The sequence below is a fragment of the Lepidothrix coronata genome, unplaced genomic scaffold, assembly GCF_001604755.1.
Source record: "Lepidothrix coronata isolate B3197 unplaced genomic scaffold, Lepidothrix_coronata-1.0 Scaffold13, whole genome shotgun sequence".
Taxonomy (NCBI): domain Eukaryota; kingdom Metazoa; phylum Chordata; class Aves; order Passeriformes; family Pipridae; genus Lepidothrix; species Lepidothrix coronata.
Window position 1 is genome coordinate 4576547 of NW_016690193.1, and position 21268 is coordinate 4597814.

The 21268-nt window shown below is 39.3% G+C and overlaps 2 protein-coding genes across 2 annotated transcripts; one reads left to right on the top strand and one right to left on the bottom strand.

The window, feature by feature from the left end:
- The first annotated feature begins 4650 nt into the window (after positions 1 to 4650).
- FGB (fibrinogen beta chain) lies at positions 4651 to 12104 on the top strand. Its single transcript, XM_017805825.1, has 8 exons — positions 4651 to 4793; positions 6347 to 6550; positions 7811 to 7994; positions 8583 to 8810; positions 9413 to 9526; positions 10047 to 10169; positions 10356 to 10641; positions 11517 to 12104. Exons 1-8 carry the CDS (start codon positions 4719 to 4721, stop codon positions 11743 to 11745), a joined length of 1443 nt encoding a protein of 480 aa, XP_017661314.1. The 5' UTR covers positions 4651 to 4718; the 3' UTR covers positions 11746 to 12104.
- Positions 12105 to 13867: 1763 nt separating this feature from the next.
- Positions 13868 to 20937, bottom strand: FGA (fibrinogen alpha chain). The gene is made up of 6 exons (XM_017805823.1): positions 20805 to 20937; positions 18909 to 19037; positions 17426 to 17609; positions 16981 to 17126; positions 15074 to 16079; positions 13868 to 14721 (listed from the first exon to the last, which is right to left on the bottom strand). The coding sequence occupies exons 1-6, from the start codon at positions 20853 to 20855 to the stop codon at positions 14012 to 14014; spliced, it is 2226 nt and encodes a 741-aa protein (XP_017661312.1). The 5' UTR covers positions 20856 to 20937; the 3' UTR covers positions 13868 to 14011.
- Between the last annotated feature and the right edge of the window lie 331 nt (positions 20938 to 21268).

Below are 21268 nucleotides of genomic sequence, written 5' to 3' on the forward strand. Positions count from 1 at the left end.
TATAGAAATTCTCGGCTTTTCTTGCAATTGTGGTAGGTCGTGCAGCTACAGCTTTTAAGCGGTTTTTTTTTTTTTCCTCGTAAGTTCTCAAGGATAAAGCCACACGGTTTAGAACCGGTGCGATATGGGGTACTAGCCATTATAGTTGGTCTTTTGGGAAAAGTATATGTAGTTTAGCTCCAGAGGACCTCATTTCGATGGAGACTGAGGCATGTGAACGAGCTGGCAAGCCTTGCATCTCATGGCAAAGAGCAGGTTGTGAAAGGCCAGATGTTACAGTTCTGTTCCAAATGTATCCTGATATTCCTCCTGATTTTTCATTTCCCTTCATAAGGAGAATAACCAAATGCATCTGCAAATTGCAAATAGGCACCTACTTACTTCACATATACTCTTTTGCTCTTAAATTCAGGAAGTCTTATCCTCTCTAGCAGTAGCTGTGATTTGGCAAGTGCATCTTTTGCAGTCACACCATCATGATGCTCTTCTTTACCACTACACCAGCCACTTACTCTGTCTGTCTGCATGCCTGAGCTGTGAACAGTTCACAAACTGATTTAGGCTAAAAGTAATCCAATGGAACACCAGTTGTTTCAAACCTCTTTATTTGCCACAGGACAGCATTAGCCTGGGATTCTTTCTGACACAAAAATTGCCTGCTTGACACAATGACCATGTCTTTTCTGCAGGTGACTCGTTTCTTATGGCTGCATTGGTGGTTTATATTTAGTTTTTTAAGATACAGTGATGGAAATGTGCTCCGAGTGTCTTTGACCCCCAGTTCCTGGTGTGGGTAGAGGTGGGGGAAAGGTGTCAATTACATTGTGCCACTAACAGTGCAGAGTATTGCCAGCTCAGTTTAAAGCCCAGCCATCCAGGGGTTGTGTTTAACATGACGACCTATTTTGGTAGTCACTCTGGTGATGCTGGCAATCCCTGCTGGATTTCAAAGCCTCTAGTAAAGGTCAGGACAACATCTCAAGGAGGGGGAGCATCACCTGCCTTTGCTTAAAGTGCAACCTGGAGTGCAAACTCCACAGGGCAGTGTGTCAAAATGGGGCAAGTCTGTTATGTCCTCTTGGGCTGGTGAGGTTAGATTGAAGATACACAACATTTGAAGGGAGATTTGGGGGGTAGGGGATTTCAAAGAGGTTTGTCTTTTTTTTTTTTTTTAAGTTTACACACAGAGTAGCATATGCCTGTTAATCAGTCAGTTGACTGGTGGATTTGATGCATGGAAATGGTTTAAAGGCTAACATCTGGCAACATACAGAGTGACACAGATGTTTCCTTTCTATCGTCTGTTGAAAGAAATCAGGCTTATTTTTACTGCTTGTTTAAGGGAAACCAAATTTGAAATACAGGCTCTGATAGCAAATTTAAAAAATCTCCATTTATATTTAGCAAGAAAACTTGACTGTGATGTTTATAACTATTATTATTAGAATTCATCTGACCCTGTATTTGCTGTAGTTGCTCTCATTTTTTTACAAGTAAACATTCACTTCGGAAATTTATAATCTCAACTTGTTTCCTGGTGTTCTTGTAATGCTTTAGAAAATCAGAAGACAAATTAATCTTTCTAATAATTTTTTTTCTAGATGGTCTAAGCTGAAGTTTAGTCCTGAAACTTCAATAAATCATGTCAGTAATATTAATAAGAATATGCACTTTATTAGTTTTGTTATATGTGGCTTCTGAATGTGTTCTTGCGTGTCAGTTACAGCTGCATGAGCTTTTGGTGTTGTATTAAGGCCCACTTACTAATGTTTTAGAACTTGCTTGCTCCCAGAACATGGAGACAGAATTGATTATCATTTATGAGAAACATTTGAAGTAGTATTTGCTACCGGTAAAAACAAATAAGAAATGAGGGTGTTCATCACAGCAGAGATGAACATTTAGGTTTACAATACTCTTCATAGGCTGGCACTATTACAACACTAGTTGTTTAAAAGGACATTTCTAAATCAACAGCTATTTTTAAATTAAAATTAGTAAACACTATAGCTCACCATCAGCCAAAAAGGTTCTGTTTCCCGAGACCACCTCGGGAGTACATTCAGCCATGATCTGGTGACCGCGACTCCCCTAAGGACAGGAGGTTTGTGTAAAGAGTTGCCTCACTGGCAGACACCTTGGCACAGCAAACACAGGGGGCAGCAAGCAAACAGTCATTCCTCAAAACACACACACGCCTCTGCCAGTAAGTGCCTTTTTAGTACGAAGATACTGTACAAAGGGGTGTCCTGGAACACCGTCAGGTCCATGATGTATTATTGCAGTTTCTAGCAGGTGTGTTATGGTATCACTACCATGTTAACTGTGGGAACTCTTTCTGATTAACCACATGAATTAGAGGAGGGAGTATGAAGGGGAAGAGGTTGTTCTGTTTTGAAGATAAGGTCTCTGATATCATTTTTAGAAGAAATCTAAGTCATAGTTTTGGTTCTTCATAAGGCTTCATTCAATCCTTAGAATGTGTCAGCCTGACTGTAATGGTTGTAAGCATGAGAGAAAAATCACATCTCATAACCAAGACGCTAACACAGGTTACCTTCTGCTGCCAAAATGCTTCTCTCTATATATATGTATGTTTGCCCGCATAGAATCCTCTGTATGCCATTCCAAATTTGAACTGTTTTTGCTGATAAAAGTCTCCAAGCAAAACATTTGCAGTGCAGACAAGGCCCCTGCCCTGGGGCATCTGGTCATTTGGCATGTAGCTGCAAACCTGCTGTGGTATGACATACACATGATGTCCGTGGTGAATCCTTGGGGAGACACAACCACTCAACTCTCCTTGGGAAGCCGATGAAAAGTACTGGAGCTGGGAGGGGCAAAGGCTGTGTTTCAAAGGAGAAATCCCATCTGAAGGCAGAATAAGCCTAGGGATTTCCCATGCTGGGACTCTGCAGATGGCTTGGGGGTTCCCCTGTCATCCAGTCTCTGACATCCTCTACGCAGACACAGCCACGCTTCTTCATTGGAAGCCAAAGAGGGCTTAATGCCTGAGGGAGGACACCATAAGTTACTTAAGAACATGTTGATGGTTTCAAAATGAATTTTGGACAAATATAATGTATTTAATTAAGATCTGTGTGAACTGATCCAGGATAATTTAAGTTTCTAGCTCAGGACTAGTGAGACCTTGTTTTAGTTCTGCTGTACTAAAGCCCTGGGCAAGGGTTCAAAATGACTATGTCCCTTCTTTACATGTAAGATGAGGGTTACTGAACTTCCCGCAGAGGTGCATGGAGGGAAAGGTTTATGCATGCATTTAAGGTTAGGAGATGCATAGAATCAATGATAATATCTTGGCTAGCATCCATAAGGGGAAATAACATGTCAATGATGTCAGCTTTGGCCTTAGACAGATCTTTTTAGTGCCCATAGGGAGAAGTTTGTGTTCTTCCAAATCTAATAGTGTTGGTCATGTCCTCATGCAAGAGATCAAATTCAGTGGAGTTAGAGCTCCTTGAGCCATGGCTGATTTTGGTCCAAACTGTTTAATGATTAAACCAGTCAGATTGAACCTCTGCAGTTTACTAGAATTCTGACAACAGCAGAAATACAGGAAAAGGGCTTAAACCAATCAATTTTAGCTGTTCTTATTTTTGCTTTCCGTAAAATCTTCCACTCCATCAGTAAGTCTTTGAAATGGAAGTTCAGACCACAGTTCGTGTCCCTTTGTGTGTTTAGTTATTGATGTGAATGACTTCAAAGAAGTGTGCTGGCTCTCACTTGGCACATTTTATTTAATTCAGTACACTATAATCATTTATAATGCACCAGAAAATTACAGGATAAAAACACTGAAATATTAAAACTCTGCTAACATGAGCAGTGATATGAAACCTCTTATAAAACATCAGAAAGGATGCTTGAGTGTTCCACTATGATTTTGAGTAACTTCATGCTGTATTCTCTTAAAAGATTATTTAAAATATTTAAATAATATTTGACAGATATAGTTTTTGTATTAAAAAAGGAAACCGGCAAACTAATATGTAAAATATAATTACTTTAGTTCATTTACAATACTACAAGGCAAAACTAACTGAATAATGTTGGTTTATGCTTACAGTATTCATCTGATCTTTAATAGATCAAATAATTGTTTTCATTCGAAACTATTAATGTAATTAATATATACTTTTTTTTTTACTTGCATGTAAAAAGACCCAAAGATTTGCATACCTTCAGACAGGCACCATCAGAACTATTTAGAAAAATGTAGCAATCTGTATGATGTGAGTTTACTTCAAATTTAGTATATCTCTGAAACATTCACATTTTCAACAGAGAGAAGAAAAGGAAACATCATAGTGTGACGTGATGATTTTTTTTTTTGGTCCACTTTTTCAGCTATTTTAAAAGACTCATGATTTTTGAGAAAATGGTAACCTTGTGTAATCTGAGCAGGAGGTACTTTCAAGAATTTGAACATGTATTTGATGCCAGCATCAACAGAGGTCTCTGGGACATATAGATAAGGGTCATCCAGAGAAATTGCTCAACAACATGTATCCAGGCATGCAGGGAAGAGAAAGGTTGAATATTAACAGAGAAACAGTGATTGCTCAGAAGGGTTGATCCTATCCCTACGAAGCAGGAAATTAATGTTGCCTCCAATATATATAGGAACAGAGGGAACCTCTCCCTGTCAGAGCTGCTGCTGAGAGAAGGTCCCTGAGCTGCTCAAGCAAGCCAGCACCATGAGACTGCTCCTGCTGTTCCTGCTCTGTGTTTCCTCCGTTAAATCCCAGGGCTCTATTGACTATGACGATGAGGTTGTAATACTGATATTGATTAATAATTAATAATTAATTTAATTTAATTTAATTGCATGCATGACTTACTCAGCTCATGTGAGTTAACTAAGTTAGAAGCTGTGGGAAAAGATGATCAGCGCATGTTCTGTTCCGCTTGAAGTGTTCAAAAAATAACCTTTATATATGTAACTGCACAATAGTTATTTTCTGAGTTTGGAGATATTTTCTTCCTATTTCTTTTTCTCTAGAGGATGAAGGATGTTCGATGGTAAGATTAGTTATTTCATATTAGTTATATTATCCAAATTTATTTAAGGATATTAATTTAGTAGTGTTGACATATGATGTTACAAACAATTAGTCTTAGGTACAAAGAAGTAGAAATGTGTAATTAATCATGTCCTGCCTCAAAGGCAGTGATCCAGCAGACATTGAAAAAAAGCAAAACCAAATAAATTGCCAGTTCATATAGCTTTACATTGGAAACAGAGTGGTAACAATTGCTAAACAAAAGAGCAATCAGTCTAAACATATTTAACTTGGCTTAACATATTTATTTTTGTTTAAGTAAAATATTTTAATGGGAAACACAATTTAGAGTCTTGGTACATTTTTTTTATAGTTCAAAAATCCCTGCAAAATTAAATAGGTCAGGGCAGTCAGATTTTCTCTTATACAATCTCAGCATTTGTGTTTGTATATTGACTACTGCTAACGCTAATGTGTTAAATCATTTTCAGCAATTCTGTGTTTTGTATGCTGCCTATTTTGAAACCTCTTGAAGCCTCTAATCCTGGATCCTTGCAAATGTTTGTCATTTGCAGCTAAGTTTGAGTGGGATTGGAGATGGCCATAGGTTTTGATTCAGTAGTTCAAACAACTCAAATGGTTTAGTTTGAACAAGTGCTTAGGGACCAGGCCTGTTTTCCCTGCTCAACCTTTTAGATGTTCCCATTTCTGGCAGATATGGGGAAGGTATGCATCAGAGGGAGCTGTGAAAACCTACTCTGAGGGATATTATTGAATGCTTTTCCTAATTTCATCAGTTTACAGCTGGCATGTGGCCTGAGACCTGATGATGTGTTTGACTGTGGCCTGATTTTCTGAGCCCTTACAAATATTCCTGTAGCCCAATAAAAAACTGTGACACTGATAATGTGCTGCAGAATATGCTTCCTAGCCTCAAGGATTTCTAATTACTTTTTTTTTTTTTTTTTTTTTGTATCCTACTACTTCAAGTTTTGTGGTGCTTAGTGTCTCTGAACTATAGAAAAATTATTCCTTGGTTAAAATTGGCTATTGAAATATTGTTTTACTTAGGTTTGAAGACTTTTTAGTTTATCTGTATTTAGGTAGAGGGAGTGTGACTAGTCTTACAAGGGCGGGCATAACAATGACTTTTACATAATATCATTATAATATTTCTGTTATGGCTTTTTTCACTCCACTCCATGGCTTTCTTTGCTGTTTAAAATATTAAAGAGTGCTGAACAGATGCCTCCACCCTGTGCATCCCATTTTACAATAGCAATCCCAGATTCAGAGAGTTTTCTCTCCCCCTGGCTCTGCAGGATGACACCCCTGCGTTTGGCGTTCGGGGACACCGACCTGTGGACAAAAGGCGGGAAATGGCCCCCACGCTCCGACCTGTGGCACCTCCCATCAGTGGGCCTGGATACCGGCGCCGGCCCCAAAAACCGGGGAAGAAGGGGGAAAAGAAAGAACGTATCATCTATCCCGATGCCGGTGGCTGCAAGCATCCTCTGGAGGAGATGGTAGGTGTCTGCCTGTTGGGACAGCTGGTGACATACTGTCCTTTTCTTCTAGTACACCCAACACAGAGTTTTCTCTGACAATCAAGGGGCAGTTGTTCATTTAAAGCAGTCCAGCTTTTCTCCATTTTGCTTGCGTTTGCTAGGACTGCATTCAGAAAAGTAATGTCGCAGAGTCCATGGGATTAGTCACAGAGTCCACCTACAGTGAAGATGGGAAGATGAGAGTTGAACCATAAATGAGGAAAGGAAGTATCTGTGGGTTAGCCTGTCCCTTCCATGTGGCTTTGCATAGGTAACTACTAAGGACAGAAAACCCTCTGCAGAAGTCCTGGCTTCAATTTCAGATAATCTTAGGGAATCCTAGGGACCAAAAAAAATCAATTTCCCTTGTCTTTCTTAAAATGAGTTTCAAGATGTAATTATAGTCTACCATCGGTCACTGCCCCAGCTCTTACAGAAGAGCATAGAAGCATTCTGAGAGCTAGTAAACACCTTGCTGCCTTGCAGTAGTCTATCCCACGGTTCCTCCTGTGCTCCCTGCTGGAAAATGCAAGCTGTGACGGTGCTGAGAGACATCCTACTGTCTGAGAGCAAATTTGAGTGTGGAGGTTGCCAACAAATGAAGTCTGCTAAAGCTTAATGAATACATGGTTGTGGTAGAGTCCCATGCTGCCTGAGTATTTTGGTTCTCACGGAATGTCAGAATTTCCCATCTCTTTTTAAAACACTGCTGTCCTTGATGGTGCAGCACTTACTGAAGAAGCAATGGTGCTCAGCTTCTTGAGGTGAAAATTTTTTAATGGATCATATGGTCATTTCATGAGAGATACATACAACAATGTGTAGAGAATGTGATTGATTCTCTGATGCCAGTTAGAGAGGAAAGGGGTAGACATAAACATGCACAGGCACCAAGTAATTCCTGACAGGCTTTAGTCATAGTTCAGGTGGCTTAACACAGTGAACGTTTAACAGTGCAGAAAAGGGAAAAACAGACAGGGGACCAAAAAAGTGTGAAGAGAGAGGGCTTTTCTCAAAAGCTTCAAAAAAGTGTGCTCCTGAGGGACTCCAAACTCCTTCCCAACCTTCAGAGTACAGCTTCTTTGTGCAAGTTGTATATCTGGATTCATTATCTAGACGCTTAAATATCTGGTCTCACATTACAAACTCGTCAGTGCATTCAAAGGTATGGTTGTTCACTGACGGGATTAGAACTTTTTATCTTGACTTTTATTCACAGTCCTTTTTGCTTCTTTTGAGGGAGTGCTGTGTCCCACTGGATGTGAGCTGAGAACTACACTGCTAAAACAGGAAAAGAATGTGAAACCAGTTGTTCGTGATCTAAAAGATAAAGTGAGCAAACTGTCTGACAGCTCTTCAACTTTCTTTGAATATGTGACTGTTCTAGAAGATAAACTGGTAAAGAGGCAAAAACAAAGAAAAGGTATGCTATTTCTATTAATTACTCGTGTAAATGGTATTGGAGTTTTATTGGAATTCCTACAGTTACTTGTTAGTGGGACTTCTTAAAAAAAAAAAAATTTAAAAATACAGTGGAATACCTGCAAAGCAGGTTTCCCAGACCAAGTCCTCTTAAATCTTAAAAAAACCTTTGAGAGAGGCAAAGGAATGGATCTCATACTAAAGCAAGATTCATATAAGGCCCCTAAATGTAAGGGTCACGTGTACTCCCTTACCTGCTTTCCTATGGCCATCCAATCCGTTTATGACCAGCCTCTGGCTTGGCACCATGGTTGCCCAGAAAGAAGTGAATTATAGCTCTTCGGCAGAAGATAGCACCACTGATAAATCTATTAGCTAGCAAAGAAACAACAGTATACATGTACCACTTTCCTGAGAATATCTGCATAGTTTTTGCACACTGTAGAAAATTAGGCAAAAGAAATATCTATCCTTCCTTGCTGCTAAGGAAAGAAGTGGCATCTCAAATTATACTTACAGATTGCTCTGCATTTCCTAACTGGAAAATATGTTGAAAACTAATTTGCTTTTCGTCTCTTTGCTTTCCTAGACAATGAGGATTTACTTTCTCAGTACAACACAGAAGTGGAATTGCATTATAATTTTATAAAGGATAATCTGGATAATAACATCCCATCTAGCCTCAGGGTCCTTCGTGCAGTTGTGGATTCTTTACACAAAAAGATCCAAAAACTGGAAAATGCCATTGCAACCCAGGTGGACTACTGCCGTTCCCCATGTGTTGTTTCCTGTAATATTCCAGTGGTTTCAGGCAAAGGTACTCATTCAACTATTATGACATCTTTTCTCCCATTTGTATCACTGTGAAAACTGATAGAGGTATCATTCAATTGGTTTGTGAAGCCTGTGCAATTGATTAGGAGAGCAGGAAAGACAGAAAATGATCCTAGATGAAAAAGAAAACTTTTATGGATGCCTATATTGGTCAGACCAAAAATCCTCTTACCCCATATCAGTCTTCACAAGTGGCCAGTAGCATTTTAAAGAAATATGTGATTCAGGTAAGGTGGACGTGATACATTTGTGACTATCATAGTTGTACTTTTGATTTTTTTTAGTCAAGAAAGGTTGATTCTTATTTCACAAGCTTGTCTACTTCAAAAATTCATTGTAAAGTATATAGTCTTCCATCACTCACTTTGAAGTCCTAGAAATTCCTATTTGGAAAAGCTGAACAATGCAGGTGCATTGTTCCTTCTTCCCTGATTCTTTTACTTGATGTATCACAGAAATCAAAATGAAAATAGAATAATATATATATTTAAAATTTTTCCCTTATAATCAGCAAACCAAAGGATAAGAAGAGGGTTGAAGAAGTTCACAACTCTTCCAGTAACAGTCTCCGGTTTGTTCTTGCAGAATGTGAGGATATAATCAGAAAGGGAGGCGAGACATCTGAAATGTACCTCATCCAGCCAGATCCTTTCGTCACACCGTACAGAGTATACTGTGACATGGAAACAGATAATGGAGGTTAGTGTGAAATAATTATGTTGTTAAAATAATAATTAATATGAATGATACAAAAGATAATTAGTAATTTGCATTTTATATACACAAGTGATACCTTTTGTAATTACTTGAGAATTAAATCTGACTCATTCAGGAAAGTCTTGTTGGTCATCTGCTGATGCACAGTAGGATACTTCTATAAGGAAACTGGAAATAAATAGTGTAGGTATCTTAGTATGGCCAGAATGGATGAGGTGGGCAGACAAGGAGAGCCTGGTTCACTTCTTACCTCGCTACTATGTGCCAGACAAAAGACCAGGGCATTCCTTCAGGTTCTGCTTTTTTTCACCTTTCCTTATGAAGCAAGGTACTACTTAAGTGTGAGCATAAATGGCAAAGCTGAGCTCATAAGCAGTGAATGACCTGCTGCAAGGAAGCCATATGCTCTTCTTGTCCTGAGATGAAGTTAGAAGGGCTGTATCTTAATGGTTGATGCTTCTTTTGTACTGGCAATTTAATGTAAATACTGTTGCTCCTGTAGGCTGGACTTTGATTCAGAACCGCCAGGATGGCAGTGTTAATTTTGGGAGAAGATGGGATCAATATAAAAAAGGATTTGGAAATCTTGCAAAGAGTGGAGGGAAGAACTACTGTGATACACCAGGTAAAACACACAGCATGAAACTCAAAGAGCTCTTCTTACTGAAACTGATTTATCCTATTTTTTGAAGCTCTTTGACTTTCTTGAAATTAACTAATCCACTTCAGCAGACCTATTGCCAAATAATAAAGTTGCCTTGAAGTATATTGGGAAGTCTATTTCACGGAGTTCTCACTTGTTGCTTCTCAGGTGAATATTGGCTTGGAAATGACAAGATCAGCCAGCTTACCAAAATAGGGCCCACTGAAGTTTTAATTGAAATGGAGGACTGGAATGGTGATAAGGTATCAGCTCATTATGGAGGTTTCACCATACAGAATGAAGGAAACAAGTATCAGCTTTCAGTTAGTAACTACAAAGGCAATGCAGGCAATGCACTAATGGAAGGAGCTTCACAAGTGCATGGAGAAAACAGGACAATGACAATTCACAATGGCATGTTCTTCAGTACTTATGACAGAGACAACGATGGATGGTATGTACTCACACTAAACATTTAAAATAAAAATAGAGCTTAAAATAGAGCTGAATATAGAATATTTCTCTAATTTTATGTTAGTTGTCGTAATATCTCAAAATATATTTTATCCCTGCAAGCCAGCAGCCAAATGTCCATGCGATTCCCTTGGTGTAGCCAAGGACAGGTAAAACTGTGTATTAGGTTAGTGACATTCCACAGCCAAGTAAGAAGCAAGCATGCTGAATTTTATTGATTCCATGGATTACTTACTGTAGACAAATCAGCAGATCTGGATGCGATATGTTCATTGTCAGAGACCGATGGCGGCAGTGCTGAGGACACTGTCTTGCTAAGTAGGAATATTGATGCTCTCTCCAGTAATGTATAATGGTTCCTGAAGAAAGAGACAGGTAGCATGTCCATTGAAGAGACAAAGTTCTGCCTACTCAGAAGACAGGAGCTCGGTTGTAAAGTACATAATTGAGCACCGTATCTCTAAACTCTGCTTAGTACCTGATTACATAGTCATGAGTAAAGGAATTGTTTAGATTAGACATACATTTCTCATTGTTTTCTATCTTTAAATTTCATTGATATTGTAATTATCATTATGAACTGCAAGTAATTGTAGTTATCAATCAATAAACTAAAATGACATTCCCAAAGAGATGCAGCTAGAATTTGACTATTTTTTCTTAGCTGCTTCACCTTCCAAGTGCACTGTGTAGCACACACTTGAGATGGTCAAGCTTTTACAGAAAGTTCAGAGAGGAGTTTAAATGTTTATTATGGTTTGAAAATTTCAGTATGTGGGCAGGTGTATGTACTCTGTTGATCTGTTTGCTTATATGATATCTGTTACTCTCAACACATTTTTTCCCCCTCATCAGGTTAACTGCAGACCCAAGAAAACAGTGCTCCAAAGAAGATGGTGGTGGATGGTGGTACAACCGCTGCCACTCAGCCAACCCCAATGGCAGATACTACTGGGGAGGGACCTACAGCTGGGATATGGCAAAACATGGTACAGATGATGGTGTTGTATGGATGAACTGGAAAGGGTCATGGTATTCCATGAAGAAGATGAGCATGAAAATCCGGCCATACTTTCCACAGTAACCATTATTAAAGTGTGCAGAATCAGGGATATCCTTTTAGTATTTGTACGTGGTTATCTTTTGAGCATGATATTCAGGTTTGTCTTTACACATGAAAAATAAATATGTATATACAAGCATATTGTGACCTAAAGTGAAAAGCTATGTCAAATGTGAATCAAAAACTGACTGATAAAGATAACTTACAAGTGTATTCCATTTTTCATTTGTTCATAAGACAGAATTGACTAGTATAGAATAACACTGAAAACCCCAAACCCAACTTGTTTCGCTGTTTTACAAAGGTCTTCTATACCACTTTTAAAGAGGGAGAGCATTATTTTAAAATGTTTTCTAAAAATTAAAGTCTTAAAACTAAAATATTTTTCACATGATTCCTAATTATTTATGCATAATCTGGGGAGAAGGAAACACATTCCCCTAAATAAGGGACAGTTATTTTCTTTTATAAGTAACAATAACTACCTGCTTAACAAGTTGAGCAGGAATTAAGTGAAAAGATAGTATTGAACAAACGGGTAGGTCACCACTCAGCTCATATCCTGTACGCTGGATAAAATATGCCCTTTTCTGGGACCTGGTTCACACATTGTGCCTCTTAATATCCCTCCCACCATCCCATATCCTTTTATTATAGAATAAAATACAGTATGTCTTTCACACAATCACTCTCATGGGACTAGAGTAATTAATGACTCCAATCACAGGATAGGTGGAGGTTGGGTATTTCAATAGAGCTAGTGGTCTGGGCACCCTGGCGCAGACAAAGATAAGACTTCCCAGCCCTGGTAGACAGGATCAACATTTCTCAAAGGGGACTGCTTTCCTCCACAAAGGAAGGGACCCAGATCACTAGGGGTGGATGGGTCCCATCTGAAACCTCTAGTGTTTATTTAATCTGTGAAGCCCAGGAGGACAAGAAGGAGACATAATGGCAGCATCTCACTACATGAGCACAAACATTCTGCATCCCCACAGGCAGGCTTCCACTGAGGCTAAGGAACAAAAACACAATGTGTAAAGGACAAGCCTGTTTTCCAAAAGCAAAGACAGTTCTTCGCACGGGACTATAAAGGGGTCTTTTCTCTTCAGCAAACTTTCCAGAAAGGTTAGTCAGTGGCTGTGTTTGAGAAGCACTGAAAAAAGGCTAAAAGTGAGCTGTTTTGCCAGTATTTGATGATAGTGATAAATGGTACGCAACATGCCAATGAGATCAGAGACAAGGAAGTTTCTTCATGCTTGTTTCTCAATAGAAGCACAGAAATATTAAACAGTGTAAATACTTGTGTAATTTTATGTCATAAGATATAAAGGTAAATACAACACATTCTTGTATAATTGTGTAACCAATATAACTGGTTTTCAATGCAGCCAGCTTTTTTTCTAAAAGATCCTTACCACACACTGTCAGCAAGCTGATGTAAAACCCTTATCTGTATAAAAACCCTTGCTTGGCACATGTACTGAGAAAGATTCAGGTGCTCCTCATCTTACTTGTGCTGTGGTTAGAGTCATAACCTTTTAGTGATTGCTAGAAAATAACAGCCTGTTTTGGGAGTTGTATTTTGATGAGTTATGATGGATCTGTCTTATTTTGAAGCTACAGTATGCATGGTAAGCTATCTACAAATCATCAATGGGATGGAAGGTCTATATATTTATAAAATCAAAGCTTAAGAGATCCTTAAAAGTCAGTCCCAAAAAGTATGCATTGTTTATCAAAGTGTACTCCATGTTAGGTGTTTGTGGCAAGAGTGAGAACCCAAACCACTCTCAGTTCTGCCTGAGAACTGACTCCCACTGCTGTTATGCCCCCCTTGAAATAGAAATAAGAGGAGATAGCCTAGAATAGTGAATGTTGAACTTGGTCAGACTTTCACAGTTCATGTTAGTGGAGGCAGGATCTTGTTATGAACATACTTCTAAATTCTTTTACTTCTTTAGCACTCCTAAACAAATAATTCAAATTATAAATATTTTTATCTCAAGTCAAGGTGTGAGCTACCAAAGACGTAGACAAAGACACAGTCAAAGACATAGAAAAAGCTCATATTAAAAGGGTTTTTAAATCAGTATGTCCTTGAAAAGGTTTTTCAGCTAAAAATAAGATCAAAGAACTCTTCTGTTAATAATTAATCATTGTTTATTTTTTTAAGCCACAGATATATCCAGTTGCCTTCAAATTCACAGAGTAAAGGTACATCATGCATATATATATAAAAAAATTTTCAACTTGTACTCGTAACACACATTAAAAGCCTGTCTTTCTACAGGGTTTCTATGGGCCTGATTTTCATTCTAACAGTTTTGAGGGAATAGTCAGAGGCTTTAAATGGCAGCCAGACTATGCCATTTTCGATCTCATAAGGAACATTGTACCTGGGGTCATAGTGGCCTCCCAGGTAGTAAATGCCATTGAGGTTGGCTGCCTGGCAACTGTTGTACCACCATCCGCCCCCATACATCTCTGCACAGTTCTCCTCCCAATGGTCCTGGTCCAGGTCAAAGGTGCTGAACTTCATCTGGGCATGGGATGTGTATTCAGTGCCCTCTTCCAGCCAGCCAGCAATCAGTGCATCCCCTGCGGTCCCCTCGTAGGAAGACACAGTAAGGGCATACCCTTCTGCTTCAGACCCTACCTGTACGATATACTCTGCATACACAGCATTTCCATCCCAGTCCTCTAACTCTACCCGAAGGAGAGTATCATTTTGAGTCAGCAAGTGCATGTTTTCATTGCCCAGCCAAAACTCTCCTCGCCCTCTGCCATCCACGCTGCCGAAACCTCTCTTGTAGTCTTGCCAGGTCCGGTTAAAATTCACTGATCCATCCATTCTCTGTTGGATCAATAGCCATCCTCCCAAAGTGGTCTCTTGGTCGCAATAAACAGACAAGACCTTATTGGATCCCGCTGGCTTGATTTTGAAAATGCCACTTTTGGCACCAGAAGTGTGTTTCTGGCGGATATCATCACAGTCTAAAAAAAAAAGTTGATCTGGTTTGACAGAAGTTATCAGCAAAATTTAATAAAAGGTTCAGAGGAATCCAAATACAAATAGTTCAGAGGAAAATTGTTAAACATGTTGTGGAGTACACTAGGTATAGTGACAGGCAACATTAAAAAGAATTCAGAAAAGAAAACTTTACATACTTCTTAAATTGTGAATTGTCTATGTAATACCCGAGTATTAATGAAATACCCTTTTGTTTTGAGGTGGCAACAAACAGACACAGTGCTTACATTTTATCATCACACTGTTGTACTATAGTATCTAAAACAAGTCAGTTTGGTTATGGATGGAGTTCAGCTCCACTACCTCAATAACTACCTTTCCCAGTGTTGGCTGTCCTTCGCTTCACTGCTGGTGATCTGAAGCTGCGTGCCTGAAAGTCTGGGGTGTCCTCTGCACTCTGATCATGTTCCACCCCACCTAGCTGCTCAGTTATTCCACGGGTCTTTACTGATTTGGTCTCAAAAGTAGAGCCTCCCTTGTTGAAACTGCTGGTCACTACAGACTTGGAGTGACTTGCACTGCCAGATGGGAATCCAGATGGGAGAAGTCCTGCAAAGTCATCTTCCTCCACCTCTCCTAAATCTGCAAATTTGTCTTTTACCCCATAAGTCCCTGAATGACTGGTACTGCTTGTGCCAGTAATGTGCTTACTAGCAGTGGATGGAGAATCAGGGGTAAAAAATGACTCTAGCTCAGGGTGTAACATCTCTAGCTTGTGCATGCCATCTGCGCCACTAAAATGGTAGGTGCTCCCTTCCCCTCCAGCATTTCCTGCTCCATGTAAATAGGAGCAGTCTGAGCCATCAGAAGAAATTGTTTTTTCAACCACTTCTTCTCTAGGGCCATCAGGGCCACTGACAATTTTTTTGGTGGTAGTTTTGGTGCATCTACGAACAGTGGAGGTTTTGTCTTCCAGACTAAGGGTTTCTCTCCCATGAGTAGGAGTAACTAATTTGCTGGTATATGGAGGTCCATCCCCCCTTGATTCTGACTTGTGATACGGGCTGTCTCCTCGGGAAGGGTTTCCCTCTGTTTCTGGTCTTTCTAATACCACTTGCATCTGTTTGATGTCATTAATTATGTTCAGAGCTTGCATTTCTGGCAGAGGCTTATGCTTAAAATGATCAGGAACATTGGAGTCCTTAAGTGGCCTCATTTTCAGTGTGCTCAGGGTGGTTGTTTGAAGCTCTGGGTTCAAGTTGATGGAGCTGGCTTGGGCAAGCTGCTTCTGGATGTTGTCGTAGCTTTCTTTGTCCACCTGGTAGTCAAAACTTCTAGCACAGGTTCCTTTACAAGCTCGTATCTTAATATCAATGTCCACCTACATAACCAGAGAGAAATAATTTGGTTAGGGAGCTTTCCTGACTTCCTCAAGTAAAGGTATCCTTTACTGAACAGGAGAAAGATGTACCTCCCACCTACAGCTGAACTTTTCAAAGTTCAGTTTTGAAATCATCATAGGTTTATTTCCATTGTAAATACAACACATGCAATAGCACAGTGCACATGAGTTCCATGGAGTTCCACTGTAGCACGTTCCCAATCTCTGCTCCCTTTATTCTTGAGGTATAGGGGTGTCTTTCTGGGCTTGAAAGGAATGCTGCAGAGCTGGGAATGCTTTCTCTGTGGACTGGGGCAGAAATGGGTTCACCAAGGAGAGGGGAAGACACTGGACTTGTCCCAAAGCCTGTCATGGCCCTGCTGTGAGGCCTGCCATCATGGGGTTACCATTGCTTTCTCAAATGATCCAAATGCTGGATTTCTGATCCAGGCATCAAAAATAGGACATTTCCTTGCATTATCCCCAGAAGAACTGGCTGCAGTCTAGGAACACGGGTTCTAATGCCAGCCCTGGCTCTGAGCAGCAGTGGCAGCATGGGGATGAATGGAGAACATCCACCTCCTAACTGCTCAGCAGCTCCTTACAGGAGGAGAAATGCCTCATACAGAACCAGTTATCAGCAGATAACTGAGAGCAGAAGGAGCAGATGGGACCAGGAGTCCTATGGAGCTCACACTGGTTCCCACAGAGCGGAAATAGAATACCAAGATGCACAGAAAGCAACTCATTTGGGGATTTGTCTCAGCCAGTCAGATCCTGTGAGAGTTGCACTATGTTTTCTTCCAGGGAGAGCACTGCTCACCATGAACAGTATAAGGGATAGATCCTCTTTCTGTAGCTAAGTCCTGGAAAGAAGGGAAACTCTGTAGCAGATACCTACCTCTAAGCGTTTCATCTCCACCACTTGCTCCTGGATGCTGCTCTGCAGAGCTTTAATTCTGTTTACTTGAGTGACAACTCTCTGTTTTAATGTCACAATTCTCCGTCTCAGCTCTCCTGACACGAGACCATAAGTCTCATCAACCTCTGAAACAGAAATGCCTCAGTCAGCTATGCATGTGATTTTCTTTCCTAAATGTGTATCGTATTTTAGGTTATGTAATTAAACACATAATTTAGAACATATTTCTCATAGTACTGAGCAGATAAAAACTGTGTTAGTTTTTACTAACTAGCAGTTAAGAGTCTATTATGAGTCTATTATTATGTTTATTCTGGTTCTTGACAATTATGTCCAGTGCAGCACATATTTTCACTGCATATTGTTTATTCACAAAAAAGAATAATTCGACAATGGGTAATAAAACTGGGTGCGAGATACTCACGATTAGCACTGTCCAGGTTTGGTTTTAGTACATTTACAGTTTCCACAATTATCTGATTGGATTTTTTATAGTTGTTTTGATTATCTGCAAGCAGCCTTTTGATTTTGTCTATTCTGCGACTATAATCCTGGTCCGTTTCATCAATCAGTCCTTGCATTCTGCAGCCTGATGGACATTTGGTACCCTAAAATTGGAAGAGGAAAATAATTGTGTTAAAATCCTCACAAGTAAACATTTTGTGTAATGATAAAAAAAAAAAACCTGATCAGTAAAGCTTATCCTCAAAAACCCGCCATAAACGTGGGGTGAGGAACAAGTAAACTTGGAGTTTTCTCTCTCCTCTGTTCCTCATGGGTGAGATTAAATATACATATGTATTTATTTCATAAATATATATATATACAAACACACACATATTTTCTAAACGGCTGCTGTAAGAAGTCTGTTGTCCGGTTTGAGCAAGGATATTAGAGGCCAACTTTTTAAAGTGAAGTTTTCATCAGAAAATCTGAATGTTCTTACAGAGTTAATCTCTTTGCCAAGATGTTATCAAATAAATGTAGCATAGAAATGGACTGAGATGCAAAAGGCAAGAAAGAGAGAAATTAATAGTTTATATATGAAGACATCTAGTCACAGAATCACAGAATCACAGAATCACAGAATATGCTGAGTTGGAAGGGACCTGCAAGGATCATTGAGTCCAACTCATGGCCCTGCACAGGACCATCCCCAAGAGTCACACCATGTCCCTGAGAGTATCAACCAAACACTTCTTGAACTCTGTCAGGCTTGGTGCTGTGACCACTTCCCTGAGGAGCCTGTTCCAGTACTGAACCACACTCTGAGTGAAGAACCTTTTTTCTAATATCCAACCTAAACTGCCTTGACAGGCCATTCCCTCAGGTCCTGTCACTGGTCACCGCACAGAAGAGATCAGTGCCTGCCCCTCCTCTTCCCCTCACAAGGAACTTGTAGACTGCAAGATCTCCCCTCAGACTCCTCCAGTCAATCACTATGACACTTTTACTGAGCATCTTGTAAACTGACTTCCTAAAAAGTAACTAGTGAAGAGTATGTGATTTCTAGCTATTTCTTTTCTTTGTCTCACATCTTTCTTTCCGGTGCCCTTCTCTTACCAACTCCAGAAATGGCAATATCGGAATTCTGAAAAGAAATGCTTCTTCTGTTTTTCTAGGATTAGCCTTCTTTAATTTAATCTTTCTTTTCCAGACTTACTTTCTCTTCTCATTCTACACCACTGCAAGCTTCTCCCTCTTTCTTTCTCCTTGTTTTCTTCTTTCTTTCTTTCTTTCTTTCTTTCCCACAGGAGATCTCTCCAGGCTGCCCCAAATTGAAGTGTTACCTATCCTTCCTCAGACGTAATACCCAAGGCTGTGTGGCACCTATTGCAGTGATCTGGCTGAGGTCTGTGAGTGCCCTATGGACAGGCCCCATTTTCACCCCAGAGCTAAGAGCTCACCCAGTCATCATCAGCACAGATGGGCCAGTTCTTCTCATACTGGCAGGTGGACTGGGACATGTGCTCCACAATCCTGGGACCACGCACTCCTGCACCCAGCTCTTCAAAGGTACTCTCTCCAGCTTGTGCCTGCCAGGAGGAAAAAGGGGAAAAGCAAAACTGAGATTAACTAAACAGCTGTCAAGAGAACAGAAACATTATGCTGATGTCCTCCAACACTTAGTGGCACAGCTGATATGTGGCAATCACAGCCATCTGCTAAGCACCACACCAAACAGTGCAAGGATTTTATTCTCAACATTTATTGTAAGTTATGATTTTGTTTGTTTTCTCAGAGTAAAGCTTATATCTCCTAAAATTAATGCAGCTATGTAGAGAGCTAGTGATGCTCATGATATATTATGCTAATATCATTCCACATAAATATTTTGTTCTGTGTGTAAATATAAAATTAACTTGAAATTAGATTGAAACTGGATAAGTTAAAGCAAATATTTAAAAAATCCTATGTTCTATTTATATTTGCTGCAATACTTTAAAATTCTTATTGTTACTTTACCACCTTCAGTCTATACAAAACTGACTTAAAGATATATATGAAGAGGTTTCCCATTAGTGTTCCTGATTTTAATCACAGTTACTAACTGCAAGCTTATAATACTGTTTTGCCTTGCAAAAGAGCAAGAAACTAATAATTAAAATAATAATGTCAGTCATGAATGGATTTCACTCTGCTTATGGAAAGAAGAGAAATAAATATACTGAGGTTTTCTTCAAGTCTGAGAAGAAAAAGTTATATATACAAACTAATTCTAAGCCAAAACACGATAAGGATTCCAACAGTTTTATCAGTAAAAGACTGTAAAATGATTCTTGTTCATTAAAAAAAAGCCCTGTTTTAGGGCTTGAAATGTAATTAGGTCTGACTGGATTCCTCTGCATGCCTTTTTTTACTTTTCAAACATCATAATTAAAGATTTACAATATTAATTATTATGATGATTATAAATGATTAATTCTGAGGCTGAGAAGGAAATCCTAATTCTAACCTCTAGGGTCAGAACCACTCTGGGGAACTGGAATGTCTTTATTAAAATCAACACATTCACACTAGTTTTATTAATTAATTACTTGATCCAACCCAAGTGCCTCCTAAAAGTAACACATAAAACCACAAATGCCCTTTGGGCACTGACAGCTCCAACATGGCTGCTTCTGTTTTGTCCCAACTGCTTCCTATAATTTCTATCATTTGTTAAAACATGCACTTCCTTCAAAAAATAAATAGTTACAAAGAGAAATGTAAAGAATCTAACATAAGATTATAGACTGAGTCCTCAATGAGAAAAAAGCAAGGTTATGTTAGCATGGTTGAAAAACAATTTTGTCTCTTTCCTTATCTAAAATTTGATTCTTATTTCGCTCCAGTTTCAGCTGACATTGCTGCCACAAGAATCCTTGTTTTTAAATGTGTATTTCATAATAAAGGTACTGTGTGTCATTTGTAGGTGGAAAATCCTGCTGAAATACTGCCCAAAGGACATGAAAATTCTTGAACGGCTGGAGTCACTAGCATCCAATAAGTTATGTCTAAGACTTACAGCATCACCCATAAATCTATGAATTCATGTTCATGTATATGTTTTGCTCCTCTTGAAACCAGGCAGACTCAGCAAAACCAAATTAAGCAAAACCATAGAGAGCTGGATAGTCAAGAACTACTAATGAAAGTACATCAGTGAGGTGGTTACAGTAAGCTTGTGCATATATGTGTGCATTGAATTTTACAAGCTAAATGACAGCCAAAATTTATCTAAATTTATTAATGAACATTAAATAAATGTTTACTATTCAAAACAGAAAGATATAAAAAGAGTCAAGTAAGTAAACTCATACCCAAGCTATGCTGAGGCCCAGCAAAACACAGAGGATCCTCAAAGGTATCATCTTCAGGAGAAGAGCAAGAACTCTGACTGAAAGGATGCTCTTCACCAGTCTTTTAGTGCAATTTAAACCTGAATGTGAAGCTGGGATTAATCATTATGCTCCCCTCTGTTTGTAGAAAAAACAGGCCAACTACCCCCCTCCCCCTTCAGTGATTACTTAAGGCCTCTTGCACAAGTTTCTGTTGTTTGCTCCAGATAAGTTTGTACAACACCAACATGCTGGCAACACCATGAGTTCCAGGAAAAAAATCTGTCTACAGTTGTTTCTCGTCACTGGATGTTCAACTAAGATGTATGCAGGACCTAGTGGGATCCAGCAATGCTCATTTTCTGGAAGACACACACTCTGTGTGATGGGCATTTAGCTGCATAATCAAAGAGGTGACATCTGAAAAAGGAAGTAATGGGTTTGCC

Bases quoted from the DNA above. Each gene is read 5' to 3' on its own strand.
- FGA (XM_017805823.1), bottom strand. From the start codon at position 20,855: ATGATACCTTTGAGGATCCTCTGTGTTTTGCTGGGCCTCAGCATAGCT. The intron at 19,038-20,804 runs GTATGAGTTTAC...TCCTCCTGGCAG, and splicing joins TGGGCCTCAGCATAGCTTGG to GCACAAGCTGGAGAGAGTAC. The intron at 14,722-15,073 runs GTAGTTATTGAG...TTTTTTTTTTAG, and splicing joins GACAGCCAACACTGGGAAAG to ACTGTGATGATATCCGCCAG.
- FGB (XM_017805825.1), top strand. From the start codon at position 4,719: ATGAGACTGCTCCTGCTGTTCCTGCTCTGTGTTTCCTCCGTTAAATCC. The intron at 6,551-7,810 runs GTAGGTGTCTGC...GCTTCTTTTGAG, and splicing joins AGCATCCTCTGGAGGAGATG to GGAGTGCTGTGTCCCACTGG. The intron at 9,527-10,046 runs GTTAGTGTGAAA...TTGCTCCTGTAG, and splicing joins CATGGAAACAGATAATGGAG to GCTGGACTTTGATTCAGAAC.